Consider the following 22092-nt stretch of genomic DNA (forward strand, 5'->3'; position numbering starts at 1 on the left):
CTCCGGAAATGGGCCTAAGTGGGAACCAAAAAACAATTAGCGCCTGTCAGGCCAACAACAGTCAGTTGCAGAAGACCAAAAAACAACAGTTAAACAAAAACAAGAGCTACAACAATGACATCATCTGCCTGTAATGAATGTGTTTGTATGTGTTACCTTTAGGATTGGTCGAATCACAGAGTCCTTAAACTGTCGGGAGATTTTGATGTCATCACTCTTTTGTACATCATCTGGAGAACAAACAGTGGCAACACTTAGATTCACCTGTGATTTTATTCACCTGTCCTTTGGTTACCAAGACGGCTGTATGATGAGTTAGTGTGTGTGTGTTTGCAATGGATAAAATTATAATTTTACTAGATACTGAGATCACAATTTTTAGTTACAACTACTAATTTTGGTGATTTCAGGAACATGATGTGTACGTATGTGTTTAGTATGTTTCTCTCACTGAGGTTGTCGGCCAGCTTTCTGCGGCTGACTTCCTCAGCCTCCTGGCGGAGCTGCAGTGCATGCTGGGCAATGTCGTCACTTGCAACGTTAGACGTCATGATGAAGATGGCGTCCTTACACTCGATGGTCTTCCCCTTACCGTCTGTCAGACGACCCTGAGAAGAGACAGCAAGAGTGATAATAGAGAGAGTTAGATGTGTCCATCTTGTCATATAGAAACAGGATGACTGATATTTGCAAGGTGCAGTATCCATGCCTGTAGGTGTGTGTGTGTGTGTGAATCCAGTGTTCGTCATTACACAACAGCTGCCACACAACAAAGGTCGACCTTGTCTACCTCTTCTAATAGAATGATGCCTGTATCTATCTGTGTGTGTGAGTGTGTGTGTGTGTGTGTGTGTGTGTGTGTGTGTGTGTGTGTGTGTGTGTGTGTGTGTGTGTGTGTGTGTGTGTGTGTGTGTGTGTGTGTGTGTGTGTGTGTGTGTGTGTATTCACACCTCATCAAAGAGCTGCAGCATGATAGTGAGGACATCGGGGTGGGCCTTATCCACTTCGTCAAATAGGACAACGGCGTTGGGATACGCCCTCAACTGCTTGGTCAGCTGACCCCCTTCCTCGTGTCCCACGTATCCCGGCGGGGAGCCAATGAACTTAGCCACCTGAGAGACAGAGAGAGAAAGAGGGAGAGAGTTAGGTCAAAATAGGTTCAACTACATCATGCACAGAGCTGAATGATACACCAGGATCACACTTAATCTGTAATGCCTTTGTGTTGCTGCAAACTGTGAGCAGAGTTCTACACAAGGATCTCGTGGTTCAAACATACTGAGGTGAAACCGATTAGACGCGGTTCTCAATTGTCGTATTATAACATACATTTTCGTTGCGACTCTGATTCGCTAATGAAATGTTTTCATCACCAAAACGTCATGGAGAGCTAACAAAAAACATGGGGCAAAAGCAATATTCATTTTAGTTTATGCATGCATTATCAGTGCATAAGTAGAATAAATCCAAAGCATCTGCAACAGAATGATACAGCGGTAACAGATTCTCTCATTTGAAAAGAATGAACTTCTATCAGAGAATAACGCATTCAATGCATTAAGTGTGATCCTGGCATAAGAGACATAATCAAACACTTTGGCTACTTCCTGAATCCAGAAGAAGGTGAAGAGGGAAATAGTTTCTTACCTCGTGTTTCTCCTGGAACTCTGACATGTCCATACGGATGAAACCCTGCAATCACAGGATGGATTAACACCTTGAGATGCACAGCATGCTACACCACTCTGTGTGTGTGTGTGTGTGTGTGTCAATGTTGTTGACCATGTGACACCAATAGTCGCCAAGGAAACCAATACAAATGGAATTCTTTAAGGTAAAAGTTTAGCTCTTCAAGGTGGAAAGACCTATCCCACCTATTAACTCAAAGGTAAAAACTGGTGTGTGTGTGTGTGTGTGATGCTACATCACATACCTTTTTGATGTCCTTGTGCATATAGCGAGCCACTTGTTTGGCCAGCTCTGTCTTTCCTGTGACAACGAGAATCAACCAATTAGAGTCCAGAATGGAGAAAGGAAGGACAGCATTCCCCCAATCAGACAACAGAAAGGCCAGTTAATTGTTCGATATCCAAGAGGAACAACACCAACCACCGAATATTTTTATTTCCAGAAGCACAACCCATGTCTTTTTGGACTGTATCAATATGTGCAGATTTCAGAAGCTTAGGAAAACAAGCTTTTTCATTTGACCCAGACGGACAGACGATCCCTCTCCTCTCTCTAAGTGCCGGCCTAAATCCCACCGCTTCCCTCTGCAAAGCTTTCAATCATCCATCGCTCTCCAGCAGCACACATTATGTTTGTCAGTAAAATATTCTGCATATAAATGCTCATATATGATATTGATGTCTTGTGTTTGGTATGCATATGGGTATGGTGAGTGTGTTTGTGTGTGTGTGTGAGAAAGAGACTGTGTGTGTGTGTGTGTCTTGTTGCAGTGTTTAATATTGATGTCTCATGGCCACTGTTTGTCGCTGAAGGCAACAGAGAATATGAACGCTGTCTCTCCTTCATCTATCTCTCTGGCCTGTCATTTCACTATCTCCCTCTTTCTTATCCGTCTGGCTCATTCTCTCTCTCTCTCTCTCTCTCTCTCTCACACACACCTCATCTTTCAGCTCTGAGTGCATACAAGCCTTTCTCTAAACCATTCTCCATGAGGACGCTACGGTTTATAAAGCAATACAGAGACCTTTGATTTCTGGACATGTGGAATGGGTGAAGCCACATGGTGAAATCTTTGCTAATTTTTTGATTTCTTTTTTTTACAATAAAGTCACAATGAAATGGCATTTTGAGAGCATCTTGCTTCCTTAGTGTGATGTATTTCCTGTTGAAACAGGATGTTGGGGTGGACATAATGTGGGGAGGGATCATTCAAAAGTGTAAACCAATGGGATATCAGTTAGGGAGAGAAAGACAGTTGTGTTTGATGGGAAGGGCAGAAGGGCGGGACTGTTCAAAAACCTGTGATGGTTTTATTGGTTGGAATGTTTACATACACCTCCTGATACACAATAAAGTCACCACTAAAGATTTTCTGGATTTTTAAAGGTAAAAGAAATGAGATTTTGACATAAAAATACAAGAAAATGTAAAATTTGGTCATTTTTTGGGCATAAATTGTTAAATACGTGTATGGTATGATAGTTTAAATGAGCTAAAAAGGCCATTTTTCATTTTAGTTTTAATTTCATATTTGAATTCTGTATTCAGGTAGTGAGAAAGTCGAGAGGGAGACACAGGAGACAAAACTCTGGAAAGGATTCAGTCCTACACCAGTGGGGGCAAACGTGTGACTCCAGAGGCTCCAGAGACAGGTAACTGAACCACATGACTATCTCTGGGCACACCAAAACTATTTTTTAACACTTGAAATCACGTTGGCGCAAAAAAAGAGGGACCATATCACTCGTCTTCTTGCCTCTCTTCACTGGCTTTCTGTCAGCTTTAGAATTGATCTTATAATCTCGCTGATTGTTTACAAAGCTCTGCATGTCGTTGCACCTCAGTATCTCCCAGGTCTTCTCTGCCCTTACAAAACCCCTAGTCCACTAAGTCTTCCACTATAGGGGCTCAACCCTCAAATCAAATGGTGATTTGATTTGATTTTCTACTGTGGCCCCTAGACTGTGGGACACGCTTCCCAAAACTGTTAGGTCAGCAGACTCCACAGCCATTTCTAAAGATCATTTAAAGCTCCACTTTTACTATATGGCCTTTCAGTTTGACTGATATGACCTGCTTTTCTTTTTTTTTTCTCTGCTTTTTGAAATGGGTTTGGTCTTTTTTGACTTTTTACATTATCTACTGTTGTCTAAGTTGTCTTTGTATTTTGACCATGTGAAGCACTTTGTACTTTGTTCAAGGTGCTATATAAATAAAGTTGAGTTGACTTGGCATGTTCAGTGTAACACCTCTGCTGCTCTGTGAACACCTTTGTACTGATTGTTTTAGTGTTGTTCTATCCTTTGCATATTTAAGCAGGAATTAGATCCCTAAAAGTTTCTTTTTTCTTTTAAAGATTATTATTTTAAAAGGCATTTCTGCTTCATCGGATAGTAGAGATCAACTGGAAATATTGGAAAAGGGGAAGGGTGACGTGACAAAGGTTGTGAACTGGACTCTAACCCAGCATTTTGTGGATGCATGTTATGTAACTTAGCGTACGGAGCTACCAGTACACTCCTACACAAGCTGTTCACATTGTGTCCATCTGGCCAGTCTAGTAACGCAGTGGTTTAGGATCCATACCATGTACTTTAGATAGCAATGATCCAGATCCAGCCAATGACGTCCTGTATGTCACATCATACACTCCTTCTCTCCCAAAGTAATAATAATAATAATATATAATAAAGCAGAAATGCCTTCAAATGACATTTAATAAATCAAGCTTCTTGGGAGCAAACAATTCAATAGGTTGACATGGGAGCAACACTCATGCTGATTTAAATTACCTTTCAATTCACAAAGTCAAAACATTAAAACATTGTGGAGACAAATCAAAGGAGAAAAATAAGGCATTCCATTATGCTAGGTGTTAAATTGTTAAAATCCCATTTCCCACAGAGAAACATTATGTCTGTTGTGATCCCCTTGGAGAGGAAGCTGCTGACTGGATACTGAGGACATTTACAGCTGTGGAGAGTTTCTCCAATCTGTGTCTACATTTCACAAAGAGACGCTTGTGCTTTTGTTGCGTATTGTTTCTCTGCCATTTGAATTCAACAGCTTGGCTGGAGGAAAATACACTCCACATGCATTGAAAATACTTCAGAAACTTCACTTATTCAAGCGTTCTGTGTATTTTGGCAGCTACCTTTAGGAAGCTGAAGAGGCTACTGCGATCACTTCATGAGATCAAACCGGAGAGGGAAGTGCTGGGTGTGAAGGATGAAGTGAGAGACAAAGAGTGAGAGTTACCGATTCCCGATGAGCCGAGGAAGAGGAATACGAGGGGGTGCTCTTCATCGTACCAACCATTCTCCTTCCTCCTGATGGCTAGAGAGAGGGAGAGAGAGAGAGAAAGAGACTATTATCTCAATTATTTGCATTTGTTGACTTTGCTTTGGCAATAAGTATTAAAGTTTTACACACAAATAAAACCCAGCTGAACTGACTTGACCCGAGCGGGGGCGGGTATCCCAGAAACTATGATAAAAGAGGGAGAGGAGGGATGAGGAAAGGGTCAGAGACATTTGGTGGAAAAAGGAGAGAGAGAGAGAGAGCAAGAGAGAGAGAGAGAGACCTCTAGAAAGCTGCCCACCGATGCCTCTCCTCCCTTCTCTCCTCCCCCCTCAGTCAGTGGGGCCATTAGCCAGCAGTAATTGTGTTAGCCTCCCTGGCGCGGCCATGGCTAAATCAGTTTAGCATGGATCGCAGCCTCACACACACACGCTTGCTTAAAGAGGAGTGCCTACCCAACCCTGCCATCACCCCAGCAACCACACACACACACACACACACACACAAAGACAGGGAGATGAGGTGGATTGGAGGGAAGTAAAGAGAGTGTATTTGGCTGAGGTTTCAGCCGTTAGACAGAGAAGAAGCAGACACAACTCATCCATACCTGAACCTGTTGAGACTAAGGGGCCAAGACCAGAGCCACAGATGAACAGAGTTTGGCCCATAGAATTATAGCAAGGGCTGGTCCTGGTGTATCATGGTAGTCTCCTTCAGTACACTTAAGATGGCTTTTGAGTCTTGATTATGTCGACATAAAAACAACAGTAGTTTCATGTGTGATGCCTCTAAAAATACCATTGTAGAGCCAGGACAGGGTTAATCTAGAGACGTTTTTTATCCACCTTTTACTTGGTATGATCATCTTTACAATGTGGAGGGGAATCCACTGGAATCCACTTATCTTGTATAAAAATAAATGTTGCTTTTCTCGTGGATGACTGTTGTTGATAATAAATCATAGAGGCTCTCCATCACCTTGAGTAGATGTTTCCCACTGACAGTCCAACTTCCATACGCACCTTGTGCACAGGTGATGAAATGCTTTTAGGGGCACGAGATGGTTACCAAGGTTACCATGGCATTTGCACAGGCATTTCTCCGGCTTTACTTTACACACATACCGGGTCAGGTCTGGCTGTTCTCTTGCTTTTCTCCCAGGTCACGAGGCGGATCAGAGCCGGTATATTTTAACCCTCCTTTTCCTCGACATCTTTACTCAGAAATCAAACCCACATCAACTCCACCATTAACACAGTGTAAATGCTCTGCGTAACGAGTGAGTTGGTGCTCGATGCTTGAGTCTCATGCATCAAGCCAATGCTCATTTTCAAAAATTCAGTGGGAACATCTATAATGTAGCCAAATGATCAGTAAAGATTGTTGAATGTAATGAGAATGCTCACTTTATCAATTTAACTTTTGTGGATTGGTTGGTGCGATTTTCAGTGGCGGCCATTTTAATGCCACGACTCATGCCAACTTTTGTCAGTTCGACAGAAGGAGCTGCAATATGGCACCTATAGTGCAACCTGGCCAGCCTCTGGCTTAGGTTTCCCTGGCCTGAGTGGGAGAGGTTATGTGACAGCTTCACAGCCTCTGGGATGGAAATTTAAGCATTTGGAACATCGATCCCACAAGTTTGGCTGACATATTGATACCATTCCCATTAGCATCTGGCTAATGACAACAACTTTTCAATAGCCTAGACTGAAAAACACTTGCAATGGTTTAGCAGGCTAGAAAAATGTCAATTTTTGCCACAAATCTCTATTTTCTGACAAAGATTTCCCCACTTTGCATCCTTCTCAACTTGTCATTACATTTACAAACCTTGGCAACATGTAAACATGTTGACAGAACTTACTCCCCATGTAAATGTCCCTCTAGTCCCACGTCTTACACAGGATAACATGCTGGTTAAAGAGACCATCCTGGAACCAAAACTCACAGGTTCAGTCACAGGAAAGAGAGGCAGTTATGGAGAGAGAGAGAGAGAGAGAGAGATGGAGAGATGACATGGACAGAGAAATAGAGGGGGGGGACAGAGATAAGGAGAGGAATAACGAGCAAGGATGTAGAAAGAGATAAAGAGGGGAAAGAGAGATTAGGAGAGAGAATGAGTGAGGATGGAGAGATGGGAATAAAAGACGGAGGGACGGAGATAAGGAGAGGGAGAACGAGGTAGAGAGACAACGAGTGTGTCAGAGATGGCCATTGAGATGAATAGTGACAAGAGGGGCTCCAGAGCTCCGTCTGCTTTATCAATGGCTGTGTGAATGACAGCGTAACCTTCTGTGTGTTTGTGTGTGTTTTAGCTGATTGAGACCGACTTTGACAGAAGGGCACATTGACATTTCTCAGAGGACCCTGACAACAACAGGGAAAGGAAGGAGACACAAAAAACAAATGAAAGCTCTCTCTCTCTCATGCATGCACGCACACGCACACACACACACACACACACAAACACACACGCAGAGCAGTGTGTATTGGGCAGGTCTGGTTGGCTCTAACATGATTACAGAGGGATGATTCTCTTCAATAACTCTTAGCCCTGAGAGCTAAACCTGGATCAATCTAGCCTCCTTCCTGTGCGTGTGTAGTTGGTGTGTGTATGACTGTACCTATGTGTGTGTGTGTGTGTGTGTGTGTATCTTGCTGCAGGCCAGTCGTTCGTCATGAGGAGTCCAGGTGGAAACAGCCCTTTTGGAGATGTGATGACACGCAAAATATAAAACCACCCAACAAACTTTCTCTACTTTCTTTTCTCACACCTTCTCTAAATTTAGCCTTTTTCCCACCTCTCTGGTCATTTCTTTCTTTCTTTCTTTTTTTAGTAAAATAGTACAGTCTATTATACTATATACTTGCAGTCCATCAGCATGGACTGCTGCTATACACTGATATACAGCGATACATATAGCTAAATCTTGATTTTGAGCTAAATCTATAATTGTAAGGAATCAGATAAATTCACATTTTATAATAAAGCATATTGTATAAGTATTGCTTCTATGTATTTATGTAATATTGTCCTGTGTAGCTCTGTTTCCTCCCTTTATCTCTACATCCCTTGCTAAATTAGTCTCTCCTTATCTGTATCCCTCCCTCTTTCTTTGTCCATCTCTTTGTCTCTCCAATTCCCTACATCCTTCACTCTGACACTGCCAGGGTCTGGGGTTCAACTCCCATGATTCACAAAATAAACACAAAACGTATAGTAGACAATGTGTGTTTGTTTAAATATCTTTGCATATGGATCCTTTGCCTGCCTCTTGGCCTCTTTTAGTCCTATCATCCCATATCTTCTGTGTGTGTGTGTGTGTGTGTGTGTGTGTGTGTGTGTGTGTGTGTGTGTGTGTGTGTGTGTGTGTGTGTGATATATTCACTGTATTACTTCTCAGGGATCAGTAAGCTGTTCATTTATAATGGTGGTGATGTCTTCTTTGGCTTTCAGGACAATTTGCCATGATTACAACAACCATTCATCACCTTGCCAAAGACTACAAGTCCCATGATCCTCTGTTCTTCCCTGGACTCCCAGCAAAGTCTGGCCTGATGCTTGAAACTACAGCTCAAATTAGCATGATTGTCTTTTGGTTTCTGGACTGTACCTTTCTAGATTATATACTTGCAGTTAAATTGTTTGTATATTTTGACATTGGACTTGAGGCAAAAACCCAAGTCACCCTCCTGTTGATTATAAAAACAGCTTTATTTGCTCTCACAATGACATTACAGATTAGAATATTGGTTCTCTTGTTTCGAGCCTTGGGAGTGAGCTGATTATTTTCACAAATCTAAACGAAAACTGTCCAAGATCATAAAAATAACAGACGCTCGCTCTCTGGTGCAGAAGCCTTGCAAAACAAACACGCTCTCTCTCTCGTCCACGGATCGATACATGGCCTCCATGGATGCTTGGTGTAATATCAGCTCTTTACTGTCTGCTGTGTTATTGTGCTCTAACTCATCCTCCCTCCATTTCTCTATGCATTACACTTGCTCTCTTTGTCTCTCTGTCAATGCTACAAGCTTTCAGTTTCTCAGCTTCTTTTCTACTATCTTCTCCCATCAGCGTGTCTGTCTCTCGTTGTCTCCATCTCTCTTTTTCTCCCTGTCTCATCTCTCTTTATCTCACTTTCCCTTCCTGTCTCCATCTCTCTCTCCCACTGTCTCCATCTCTTTGTCTTTCTCCTCTCCATCCCTCAGCCTTTTTCTTTCTCACAACAAACATCAGAGCAGGAAAAGAAGATGGCTGTATGGTGCATCACTTCCAGCAGTGGGAGGAAAGAGAAAAAGAAAGACAGAGCAAGGAGAGGAGAGGAGATGGAGGACACGAGATGGAGGAATGATGATGGAGAGATGCAGAAGATGTGCAGGGAGCAAAGGGAAAATAGGAAAGGACAGAAGGGCGAAGGAGAGAGAGGAGAGAGAGTGGGTGTGTGATGGAGATGCAAGGGGGGGGCAGATGGAGAGAGGAAGCCTGTGGAGGTAGAGAGATACAGACAGGGGGAGAAACAGAGGAGAGGAGAGAGAGAGAGAGGGCGAGAGAGAGAGCCAAAGGGGGAGAGAGACAGAGAGGGGAGAGGGGGGGTCTGTAGTATGTCTCTTCTCTCTGTAATCGTGTTAACTGGCGGCTCCAAGCCTGGCCTCTTCAGCTGTCACACACACACACACACACACACACACACACACACACACACACACACACACACACACACACACACACACACACACACACACACACACACACCACACAACACACACACCACCTGTGTATGCCTGACAGACAGCTCATTCATCACAATTAACCAATTACAGCCTCCGCCAGCCTGTCTGAACCCGCCTACTGCTGGAGGGAAGGGAGGGAGAGAGAGGGAGAGAGAGAAAGAGAGAGAGGAAGAGAGAGAGGCAGCATGGAAACAGAAAAAGTGGAGGAGGGAGAGGCTAAGGTTGATCCCAAGTGGAGGGTTGTATATTTACGTGCACGCTTTATAATATATTTTTAGTGTGCAGTGTTGTAAGTATCAGTGACTGTATGGGTTTATGTGTGTGTGCAAAGACATTGTGAATGTGCGTGCGCAAGCTTACGTGTGTTTGTATCTGTTTACCTGCATATGTATATTGCATGTGGGTGAAAGTGTGTGTGAACCTGCTCTATGTGCATGGGTGTGTATGTACCTGTGTGCGTGTGTGTGTGTGTGTGTGTGTGTACCTGAGGCCACAGTATTGATGGCCCCCTCCTGTCCGATGATGTGCTCCTTCAGCCTCCTCTCCAGGGGGAACCTCCTCCGCTCCTCCGCCTCCCTCCGAGCCTGTGCCTCCTGGAACTAGAGGAGAGACAAAGAGAAAGAGACAGAGAGAGAGACAGAGAGAGAGAGATGGTAAAAGAGAAGAAAATATAGAAATATGGATAAGTCAATGGAAACGGAACAGGAGACTGAAGAGAGAAGGAAGAGGGAGAAAATTTAAATACAGTCAAGGGGGGAGAAGGGAGAGAGAGAATAGAAAAATGTATCAAATCAACTCCAAAAAACACTCTCAAGTAAAAAATTATCAGCCAACAGTGTGTTTGAGAGAGAGAAGGAGAACAAGAAAGAGAGAGAGAGTCTCCAGGCCTGCTGTCCTTACTCCTCAATCTCTTTTTCATCACCTTTATTCCCAAATGTTGGATATCCATTTGGGGATGTAAAATACCTAATGTTCACTGCTCAATGTTTTTAAAAAATTATAACTGATTATATCATCTAATTTGTTACTAATTTGTAAATAAAGGTCTTTAGCTATGTGATAAATTCAGCAGCAATCTATAGTGAGTTTTACTTTCATGCCAGCAATCATGTTGTCACATTTTCAAAATGGTGGAGTGAAACTTTTAATATACATATAACCTTCTCTCTCTCTCTTTCTCTCTACCACTCCCTTCACTTCCTGCTTCTATCTTCATCTGCCACTTTTTCTTTAGGATGTTTCCACTCCATCTCACAGCAGTCATCTGCTTTCCGTCTTCCTCCTCCGTATCTCTTCTTCTTTAAAACACTCTAGCTGTCTATCTGTCTGTCTTTGTCTCTCTATGTCTCTCTTTCTCTACCCTTCCCTTTCTTTCTACTGCTGATTTGATCTCTCTCCTTTCCTCCTTCTGTGTTTCTTTCCCTCTTCCTCCTGTCACTTTCTCACCTCTCCTTCCTTGTCACCCTCACTTTCCCCCCTCCTTCTTTCCTCTCTCCCTTCCATCCTTCCTTCAGTCCGTCTCTTCTGCCCCCCAGCTCTCTCTAATCCATGACTCATTCATCCTCTCCTCTTTGTCTCCCAGTCTCCAGGTTTTCACCCTGCAGTGGAGGCAGGCTGTTTATTCTCTCTCTCCATCTTGCTTAGCTCTGGCCTGCTGTCAAGCAGGTGGATAACTATGGATAACTCAAGTTTTATTTAAGAAAACAGCAGCCTCCACTGCCTACTGCTATAAAGCTCTGAAATACCAAGAGCTGAGCAGTGAGGCTCCCTTCAATTAGCTGGTACTCAGGCTTTGTTCAGTTAACCCCTCCAAGGCTCAGGGCCGCCTCAATCAATGTCGGCCAATTAAACCACATCTTAACAATAACAAAAAATATGAAATATACTGGAGAGAATTATTTTACAGTTCATTTTCAGCTTTCTTGCCGAGTAAGGGCTGTATTTAGTGTTTATGGTGGCGTTAATGCAATTGCATGTGTACAACATGCCGATTCTGATCTCCTAACCTGTGAACACCAGCATTTTGTGTGTGGAAATGGGGTAGAAACTTGGCAGGATATGTCTAGCATTTTGAGGAGTGTTCTCTGTTATTTGCTGAAAGATAAATTTCCCACGTGAGCAAATTAAGTTGAACTAAACTAGTAACAGAGAGGTCTCACATGTTAGAATGGTGAACTATAGCTGTTTATACATTTTGTCACTATAGGAGCTGTAAAGGAGCTCAGACAATAATTCTTAAGCATGTGTTTTTAACCCCAGTTAACCTCGACCAGCCTGCACCAGCTTTCACATCTCCAATACTCAATAGCACCTGTCACTCAGTCACCCAACTAACACAGACCTCCTGAGGGACATGTGTCTGTGTGTGTGTCTGTGTGTGTGTGTGGGTGTGTGTGTGTGTGTGTGTGTGTGTGTGTGTGTGTGTGTATGACAGAGGAAGTAAATGGGTTCAGCATACAGATGTCTGCTAAGTTAATTTTTTGCTGAGTTATACAGTTACCAGGCTACAACAGGAGGAAACAACTATCAAAACATTTATGTTTATGGGAAACAATGTAAGTCTTAAAATTTCTTACATATTCTGCAAACCAAATAGTACCTTGTATCTAAACAAAACAATGTGTTTGTATCTGTATCAGTGTGATGAGTGTGTCATACCTTGCCCTCCCACTCCTGAAGCAGTGTGTTCAGCTCTCCCTCCTTAGCATAGGCCCGTGGTGTGTGTCCCAAGCCGTTGGTCTGCAGGGGGTTGGCACCTGCACAAACACACACACACACACACACACACACACACAGACACAGACACAGACACACAGACAGATATTATATACTTGTGAGAACATTCCATTCACTTATAGACACTTAGAAAATGCCCCCTTTTGAAATTGAGGCCAGAATGACAAAATGTCCTCAGTTTTGAGGATTTTCCACATCTTTCCTCAATGTGAGCGGTGCAACAACATGCACACAGCACCTCAGTAGGAGGGGTCCAAAACGTCGATAGAGAACGTGAGGTTAGGGGTGAGAGGTCACAGGGGGCACTTGGGCTAACTGCAGCTAAGCAGGAGGGCCATGCAATGACCCAGCAGGGGGCTTCATATCTGCAACGCGTGCCAATAATACACACTCTGACCCCTACACCCGCACACCAACACCCGACTCTTAAACAATCTATGCACACTGCAGGTTGGGGGGCATCAAGGCACACAAACACACACACTTCCACACAGTAGGAGGGGTCAAATGGTGAAAGCTTGTTAAATTGACTGTCTTTCAGGGGTTTGAGTATAAATGAGAATAAAAGCATAATAGCACAGCACGTGTGGAGTGTGTTGTGTGCCATGTGCCAGGACAGGATGCTGGTAGGTTTGTCAGTGAGGATGGTTAGCAATGCCTTCTGCCCTGACCTGGGCAGGCACTGTTAACCCAGTCTCCAAGACACACACGTGCCTCCACACACACACAAGTGAATGGAAACTTGTATCACCAGGGAAGAGATCAAGACAAAACAAAAAACTCAAGAAATAATGACAGGATAAGGAGGAAAAAGGAATCTTTGACAGAAATGAATGGGAATATGTCTCTAAACTGAAATCCTGAAATACAGTGAAAAACATTTGGACAAGATTCAATTCCCAATGACCAACCTGTGCGTTCCACCTGTCTTTGCCAATATATGAAAAACACTTAAGAGTTATATTCTGCCTTCATAAAAGCTGCAACATGCAGCATTATAACTTCCCTGTTACAAGGACTCAGACTGGTCAAAATAGCATTACTAAATTTTAGCATTTACTGAATACTTCTTACACATATATGCATATATAGATATATATCCAGATAGTGTGTAATTTGCACAAAATGACCTCCATCATAAGTTTTCTAGATATACTGTCAGTGGAGATATACTGTCAGTGGGTCTACTGGGACATTCCATACTATTTGGCAGCCTTTCTTAACCTTTGTTGAGGACATTTCATTTAATTTCAAACCTTTATTTAAACTCGAATAACCATTGAGGTTGCCCTCATTTACAATGATGTACAACGATTTTTAGTGTGTGTTGAAGATCATTCCAAGAATTTGGAGCACTAAAATAAAAGGCTGATTGTCCAAATTTAGACCGTCCTTGGGGGACCTTAAGCATAAGCAAGTCATTTGAGCGAGTTTGATAGGGTCCAAGGTTCCAGTCCAGCATCATTGAAATGTAAGGTGGTAGCTTTCCAACGAGGGCTTTATATATAAACAAATACCAATGTTTATTACGCCTCTCTACCAGAGAAGACCAACCCACCTTATCATACAGGATACAATGGTGAGTACCATAGCTATCACCAGTAATAAATCTGAGGGCAGAATGATAAACCGTGTCTAGGGGTTTAAGAGTGGAAAGAGCAGCATTTGTGTAAATTACATCCCCATAATCCAACACTGATAGGAAAACTGCCTCAACAATCCTCTTTCTGCTAATCATAGGGAAGCTAGTTCTGTTTCTGTAAAAGAAGCCAATTTTTGATGCAGTTTGCAAACAAGATTGTCTATATGGTATTTAAAAGTAAATTTCTCATCAAGCCAGATGCCAAGATATTTATATTCAGTAACTCTCTCAATGTTAGATCCATTCGCAGTGGATATATGCATACAATTGTGATCAATATTTCTGGCTCTAGTAAACAGCATGAATTTTGTTTTATTTGCATTAAGTACCAGTTTAAGATTGATAAGAGCATCTTGTAGAGCATTAAAGGAAAGTTGCAGGTTCTCAATGGCTAGTTGTACAGAATCAGCAATACAATATACAATGGTGTCATCAGCATAAAGATGGACTTGACAGCCACTCAATGAAGAGACAATATCATTTATATAAATGGTGAAGAGGACAGGACCCAAAATTGAACCTTGCGGAACACCTTTTGTTACTGGCAAGAACTAAGACTGGACACTTCCCGACTTTACATACTGAAGTCTCTCAAACAAATAACTCAGAAACCAATCACAAGCCTTTCCATCAAAGCCAATACTGCATAACCTTTGTAAGAGCAAAGGATGATCAACTGTATCAAATGCTTTTGACAGATCTATAAAAAGGGCAGCACAATGTTTCTTATTGTCTAGAGCGGAAACTATATTATTTCTAACTAATGTAATAGCTGAAATAGTGCTGTGGTTAGCTCTAAATCCAGATTGGTGCGTACTTAATACAGAGTGACTTGAAAGAAATGCCTTGAGTTGGTTATTTACCAAAGATTCCAGGATTTTTGCTAGACAAGATAATTTGGAGATTGGTCTGTAATTATCTAGATCATTTCTATCACCTCCTTTATGTAATGGAGTTACATGGGCTGACTTCCAAACACTAGGAAATATTCCTGTTGTGATAGAAAGATTAAATATATGTGTTAATTGTTCTGTAATAAATGGAGCGGACACTCTTAGAAAAAAAGGATCCAATTTATCCTCTCCTGTTGAACCCCTGGTGTCAATGGCTTGCAATGCTTCAAATACATCACTAGGAGAGAATGGCTGAAAGGTAAACTGAGAGACATGGTTCATGGTACATACACAATCATTATTAATATTAATGAGAGGGGGCCCTGTGTAATCCTTTTCAAATAAATGCCCAGCATCAGCAAAGTGCCTATTGAGAGCTTGGCAAACCTCTTCCTGTTCCGAAATCAAACAGTCACCACATTTAATATGTGCAGGTAGGGAAATAGTGGTTTTATTTCTGTTTGAGTTTACTGCTCTCCAAAATTTTGCAGGGTTTGAATAGGAGCTAGTAATTAAGTCTAGGTAATAATTAGATTTGGCATTTCTCACAGATGATGTGCATTTATTTCTAAGCTGTCTAAATGATGGCCAATGGGATGGATCCCCAGAGTGTCTGGCAAGTGACCAGGCTCTGTTCCTTTCCTTAAATAAAGCTGATAATTTGGGTGAAAACCAAGGGGTTCATCTGTCTTTTATTCTAAGCTTTTTGAATGGTGCATGTTTGTTAATGACTGAAAGAAGGGTTTTTGTGAAAAAATCCAGTGCCATTTCAACATCTGGGATTTCAGATGTATAATGTATGTCGCTATGGAAAACATCAGTTAAAAAGGCTTGGTCACTAAAATGTCTTAGATTTCTCTTTGTAACCGTGTGAGATTTTGTTTTCTTTAGCCGAGTATTTCTAATACATGCTATAGGGCAATGATCACTAATTCCTAGCTCAAAGACACCACAGGCAATAATTTTATCAATCCTATTGGAAAAGATGAGATCAATTAGGGTAGACCTAGAGTAATCTTTCAAATTTGGCCTAGTTGGTTCTGTAATTAGCTGGGATAGGTTGAGGTTACTACTAACCTCCTTGAGATAATCAGATGTATTATTCAGCCAATTCAGATTAAAATCACCCACAACAATTAATTCGACACTGGAATACTGAGAGAGTAGATCTGCTATTTTGTCAATGGAGTTTGTATCAGCAGATGGGGGTCTATAGACCCCTACCACAATTACTGTTTTAGGCCCTAACTGAACCTTTAGTGCAAGAAAACAAACAATCAAAACATTTTGGTATGGTCACAGCATTTAGAATTGTTACAGAGAAACCTAATTTAACATATATAACCACCCCACCTCCCCTTCCAATTCTGTCTATTCTATATAAATTGTAATCCTTTAGAGCTACATCCAGGTCATTGACACTCTTTTTGAGCCAAGTTTCACTCAGTACCAAGATATCAGGATCAGTCTGCAGAACTAATATATTTACATGATCTAACTTCTGAAGTAAACTTCTAATATTTAAATGAATTATCCCTAGGCCGTTTCTGTTCTTAAAGGTAAGTGGGTTAAATGGAGTGTTTGGGGTGGGATATGGAGGCTGACAGCATGATAATGTAACCAATTTTTCTGTCATTTCATTCTATTTGTGTTATTTATTTTCCTTCTGTGGATGTCTGGCTATGTATAGTGTTTATATGTGTTTGTCTGGTATTTGGGGGGTGGTGGGTGGGGGATTCGATTAAGTTTCCTTTTCTTTTTCTGTTGGACCTGTTTGGATCTATGATATAATGTGAAAAATTACAATAAAAAGACCCTGATCAAAAAAAAAAGTTTTCTGCTGATGAGGGCACATAAGGACCAATAATGTATGTTACAAGGTGCATTATAACCAGAATACACCTCAAAAGGAACAAGTTCTTCTGAGTGAGCTGGACAGTGTTTGTGTGTGTCTGTGTAATCAATATGAGTGCAGGCTCTTCCTATTGCTCTAAGCAGTGACCGCAGAGACTAATAATCACTGTGGTGATTATCGATAAACCCTTAAATTTTGTGACCTGCTCACAAAGCTATCGATCCCAACAACAATACCCCCCCAAAACATGAAGGACAAAAGCAATAAACTACCCACACACACACACACACACACACACACACACACACACACACACACACACACACACACACACACACACACACACACACCTCGGACATAATAAATAGCATCATTTAGGGCTTTAATATCAGGCCAACCCTCTGGGCCATAGCACTTTATAACGGGATCAACACTAACGACACTGAGGCTCTCTCTCCCTCTCTCACACACACACACACACACACACACATACACATCAGCCAAACATTCACACACACACACTCACACAAGCAGACTCACACATACAGAGGATCCCTTCATTAGGAGTGCTTTAGTTATGCCTATTAGGAGTCGCCTCCTCTTTCCTCTTTCCTCCTCCCTCTCTTTCACTGCAGCTGGTGGGAGAGAGCCCCTGCTGGTCTTTGTGTGTGTGGTGTGTGTGTGTCCTTGTATCTGTAGTGTGTGTGTGTGTCTGTGTGTGTGTGCGTGTCTTCCAGCATCCTACCACCTACGGCTGTGTCCATTACTGAGCGCCTCTGGCCAAGGGCCTGATGTGGAGCCTGGGGAGAGGGTAGAGAGCCTCCCCAGGCAGGGTGAGCGACTGTGGGGCACGGAGGGGCCCAAGGGTGGGCCTGGAGACGGTGATGGATGGAGATGTGAGTCCAGGGCCGGCTAAGGCCAAAAGAGCAAACCCACGGCTACTCGTGTTACACAGGCACACACAAACACAGGGGAAATAACCAGGTATAGGATATACACAACCATACACACACCGGCACACGCAGGCACAGATGTACACATGGCATGAACGAAAGCTCACACACAATCTTGTGAATACACACACACAGGCAGGCATGCAGACCAGACTAGATGTGCACACACATACACAGAGTCCTGAAGCTGTGGCAGTTTATTGTGCCTATTGTGATGGAGGGATGTGAAGGAAAGATGGATAGGGGATGCAAGGAGAGAAGAGGAAATGATGGAGGGATGGAGGAAGCGGGTAAAAAATACACGAGTAATTCAACATGCAAAAAAAAACCAACTTAAAAATGTCTGCCATTATTTCTGAAATGAGTCCTTTCACACACATACACACACAAGGATTGCGTTTGTGTTTGAGTGTGTGTGTGATGTCACGATTGTTATTGGTCGTGATAGTGGCGCCTACCCGGCAACAGCCCAGTCGGCCAAGCAACAACCCACCCCGTCTTTAATATGATTGCCTTAAAACAAATGTCTCTGCTTTGTGAAATTTCTTACCTTTTTAATTCAAAAATGCGTCTGCGGAACATTTGATTCGGTTAGGCGAGGTGATTTGTTTAAAGCGTGCAGAGTGCTGGGAGAGACGGAGGGGTGAGATGAGAGAGACAGACAGACAGCGGTATGGCAGATGGATGCACCATCCATCATAAACATAAACAAGACATTATTACCAGCTTGTGTGTGTGTGTGTGTGTGTGTGTGAGGGGAGACGGGGGGGATATGATCTAAGAAATATGGAATGTTTTGGATAAAGAAAGTAATCATCAAACAGCAGCAACAATAACTGCAAGTATCGAGTCATGACTCAAAGGGGCACATGTACACTATTACAAATGTCAAAAGGGTCCATATAAAAGCATATATGAATATCTAAATGAGTGGAAATGGAAGCTTGAGTTCACACACATGCATGCATGCACGCACACACACACACACACACACACACACCCTGTGGTTGTGGTGTTGCCCCAAGGGCATGTTCTGTACAGGGGTCACAGTTCAACTAGGCCTAGCTTGTTTAAGAGCTGCTCGCCTGGAAACAGAGGGGGATATTCTGCCCCCAGGGTGTGTGTGTGTGTGTGTGTGCTGGTGGAGCTGAGTCAACGACAGGTGCGAGTGTAATGGGGGCGAATGGAGAGGGGGTATGAACCAGTAATCAATTTCAAATGAGCTTTGTAATACTGTTTAGATTACTAGGGGGTGGAAGCATTAAAGCGATGATACATGGAAAGCTTTTTAAAGGCAATGTAGGCGGGCAGCACTGTCTTCAGCTGGATAGGCAAAATTAGACTAATGTAGTTTGGATAACAAAGTGAGCTATAAGGAATAAATGTATCATGAAAAAATTAATTCTGGTCGTATTTTTTGGTATTTTATTTTAAAATGTTGCCTGTACATTGTCACCTTTAGACACATTATGTTGTGTATTATGTCATGATATTGTCTACACAAATTAATATATTGCTCTATTTTGTTGATAATTACATTGTACCCACATCAAATGAATAGAGTTTGAGTTTTTGAAATAGATTATTGTATGTTAATGTGTTATCCGATAAGCATGTTAATCAAGATTTAAAAGCATCTAAGTGGTGAGTTTACATTCCCACTGATACAATTATTCAGACGCTCAAATATTCTATCTTTGTGTTGTTGCATGAAATATGTTGTTATATAATCCAAAATTGTTAAGAACCACAATAATAATCAATAATACAATAATCCCAATATGAGAAATTTAATAACCTTAGCTTAATAACCTGTTATACTTAGGACAGTGAGCCTTGTATCACATCTTGTCAGATTTAATGTAGTGTTGGGCAGTATGCCCAAAACCAATGACTCAACATTTACTTTGCTGAGATTTCTGGATTCCAAAATTCACTTTCCAGCCCGTATTCTTTTTGAAATCACCCCCCCCACAGCGAACATCTGGACATTTTGTTCTCAAGCCAAAAAAGGCAAATGAAAAAGTAGTATTATTACTGCAGTATTTTGCATCATGGTATGCCTCCTCAATCAACGTTGGATGGCGTTAGCTGATTAGCTAACTTACTTGTCTCTTGTGAAAACGTGACAGAGGTCAATAAAAGTCATAGATTACTTAATGTCCCTTTAAATCTACTACTTGAAGAGGGCATGACGATGTAGTGGAGGAGGCAGGTACTTTAGATAGTTCAAGACATGGATTTATCAATATTAGAAGGGAGTACCTGATGTTTTGTGACAGACACACATTATGCTGGGTGGGACCCAAATCAGATCAATCCCAAACCAAAATGATCATTCCAATTAGCCCCATGACAGTCTTTTCTGTACGTGGGAAAATGATGGAGAGCATAAAACTATCAAAATACACATTCTCATGCATTCCCTCATTGTGCCAACTTGTACTAAATTAAATCTGTATTCTACTCTCCATTCTGTTGCGAACCTCACCCACTACTGTAAGTAGTGGGTGAGGTTCCACTGTTCCAAGACCACTGTACTATCGCCGCAGCACTGTGTGTGTCAAGAGGCAAATTCAGGTTAGCCAGTCAGTGGTGAGACACTTCACTCTTTAACTGTGCACAAACTTTTATTTCAAATGTTAACTTAGTAGTGAATCCATAATTTAAACCTTCAATGTCTCTCTAACCTTGGCACAGCAGTTCAAACCCAGCACTGTCTACTGGAGGAAAACCAGCCGGCAACAAAGATAGGAGGACTGAATAGGAGGGAGGGACTTACTGAAGTCAAGAATGCTGATTGGCTGAGAAAATGACACTGAACGATTTCATGGCTCAGCTAAAATGTTTTATTAGTTAGGTTAAAAAAACAACAGGGCTCTTTTGGAGTACCAACTTGAACCAGCGTGTTTTTATGTGAAAATACAAAGCTGCTACGCGGAATCTGTACAGGTCTGCAAAGAGACAACTTTCCCTCTTTAAGCTCTATCCTTCAAGAGTCCGGGGACAGGGTGGGATGGGACGGGGGTGGGAAGTGCAACATACCGGCCTCCAGCAGCATGCGGACGGTGCGTGGGTCGTCAGCCAGTGTGGCGTAGTGAAGCGCCGTGCAACCACGGAAACCAGCCCTGCTGCTGAGCCTGCTGCTGAACTCATCCTCTCTGGACACCAGGACTGCAGGGAGGGAGGGAAGGGAATAGGTGGAGCGGAGACAAGGAGGGACAGGCAGAGAGAAAGAGAGAAAGAAACGGGGAGGAAGAGAAAGATGGAGAGAGGTGGGAAAGAGAGGAAGATAACGTGTCAGAGACAGTAAGAGAGGAGCGAGAGAGAGTGGGAAGACAAAGAGTGGAAGCAGGGGGAGGAGGAGAGAAATGGTGGCATGGGAAAAAAGAATGAGAAAGAGATAGGAGAGAGGGGGAGACAGAAGTGGAGAAAGACAGAGATATGAGCAAATGAACAAATTTTATTCCCATTCTCAGAAGATGCAGGGTTATAACAATAAAAGTAAAAAACACATGAGCAAGATAAACGCACATCGTTAGAAGTACCACTGTTTGTTACTTTCATTTGTTTTCACCTGGTAAACACAGAAATTGCAGACAAAATGGGAGCACAGTTCAAATGTGATGATATCATATGCGATTGTAATGGTCTGAATTGTCTGTAAAGATGGCTGTCTGATAAAAAATGATCATCTGACAGCAAAAATAAAAAATTCCCCTGAAAACAAAATTGCATGCTCTTCCAATGAGTTTAGACAGTTCAAAACAGATTTGTGAACATACACAAATTTCTCAAGGCTGGAAACAAGATAGCCAAGACTCAAGCGACGCTCTCCGGAGCCGAGGAATGATCATGATGAATTGAAGACTAAACTTGACTCAGACTGCCTGAGCCTTTGCATCCAAAAGAGCTTTGTTTCATTAACAGTTCAGTTCAATAAATCTATTCACAGTGACTGGAAGACGCTCCAGAAAGTGTGACAATGACAACATCACAGACTACAAAATTGGCTTCCCTGTTTCCAGCTTTGAAAGAGTTGTTCATATTCACAGATCCAGACTCAACCGTTCAAGATCGTAGGAATAATGCGAGTTCTGTTTTAGTGTTTCCTTCCCTGTGTTCCTTACTAATAATAGAGCTAGTCTATCATTCTCTCTTTACTTCCCTTTTTCATAAGTGCACTCATCTCGTGCCACTCCTCCATCATCCATTTTTATTTTTTCCCCCTGCTTCCTCTCCTTCTCAATATCCATCAATTCCTTTCGTCACTTACCCCCCTCTCCC

At 42.2% G+C, this 22092-nt stretch overlaps 1 protein-coding gene across 1 annotated transcript in view; it reads right to left on the reverse strand.

Annotated features, from left to right (window-relative positions):
- Nucleotides 1–22092, reverse strand: part of clpb (ClpB family mitochondrial disaggregase) — a 38197-nt gene that overhangs the window by 3777 nt on the left and 12328 nt on the right. Inside the window, exons 5-14 of the mRNA XM_071516827.1 lie at nt 20851–20979; nt 12385–12482; nt 10211–10325; nt 4948–5025; nt 1934–1989; nt 1648–1692; nt 951–1112; nt 452–608; nt 157–230; nt 1–14 (exon numbers count right to left, since the gene is read on the reverse strand). The exon at nt 1–14 is cut by the window's left edge and continues 106 nt beyond it. Coding sequence (XP_071372928.1) covers nt 1–14; nt 157–230; nt 452–608; nt 951–1112; nt 1648–1692; nt 1934–1989; nt 4948–5025; nt 10211–10325; nt 12385–12482; nt 20851–20979 — 928 coding nt within the window. The remainder of the gene's footprint in view (nt 15–156; nt 231–451; nt 609–950; nt 1113–1647; nt 1693–1933; nt 1990–4947; nt 5026–10210; nt 10326–12384; nt 12483–20850; nt 20980–22092) is intronic.

The sequence above is a fragment of the Centroberyx affinis genome, unplaced genomic scaffold, assembly GCF_046629955.1.
Source record: "Centroberyx affinis isolate AG114_WGS23_722 - 3 ecotype Tasmania unplaced genomic scaffold, CSIRO-AGI_Caff_v1 ptg000432l_1, whole genome shotgun sequence".
In the NCBI taxonomy this organism is placed as follows: Eukaryota; Metazoa; Chordata; class Actinopteri; order Beryciformes; family Berycidae; genus Centroberyx; species Centroberyx affinis.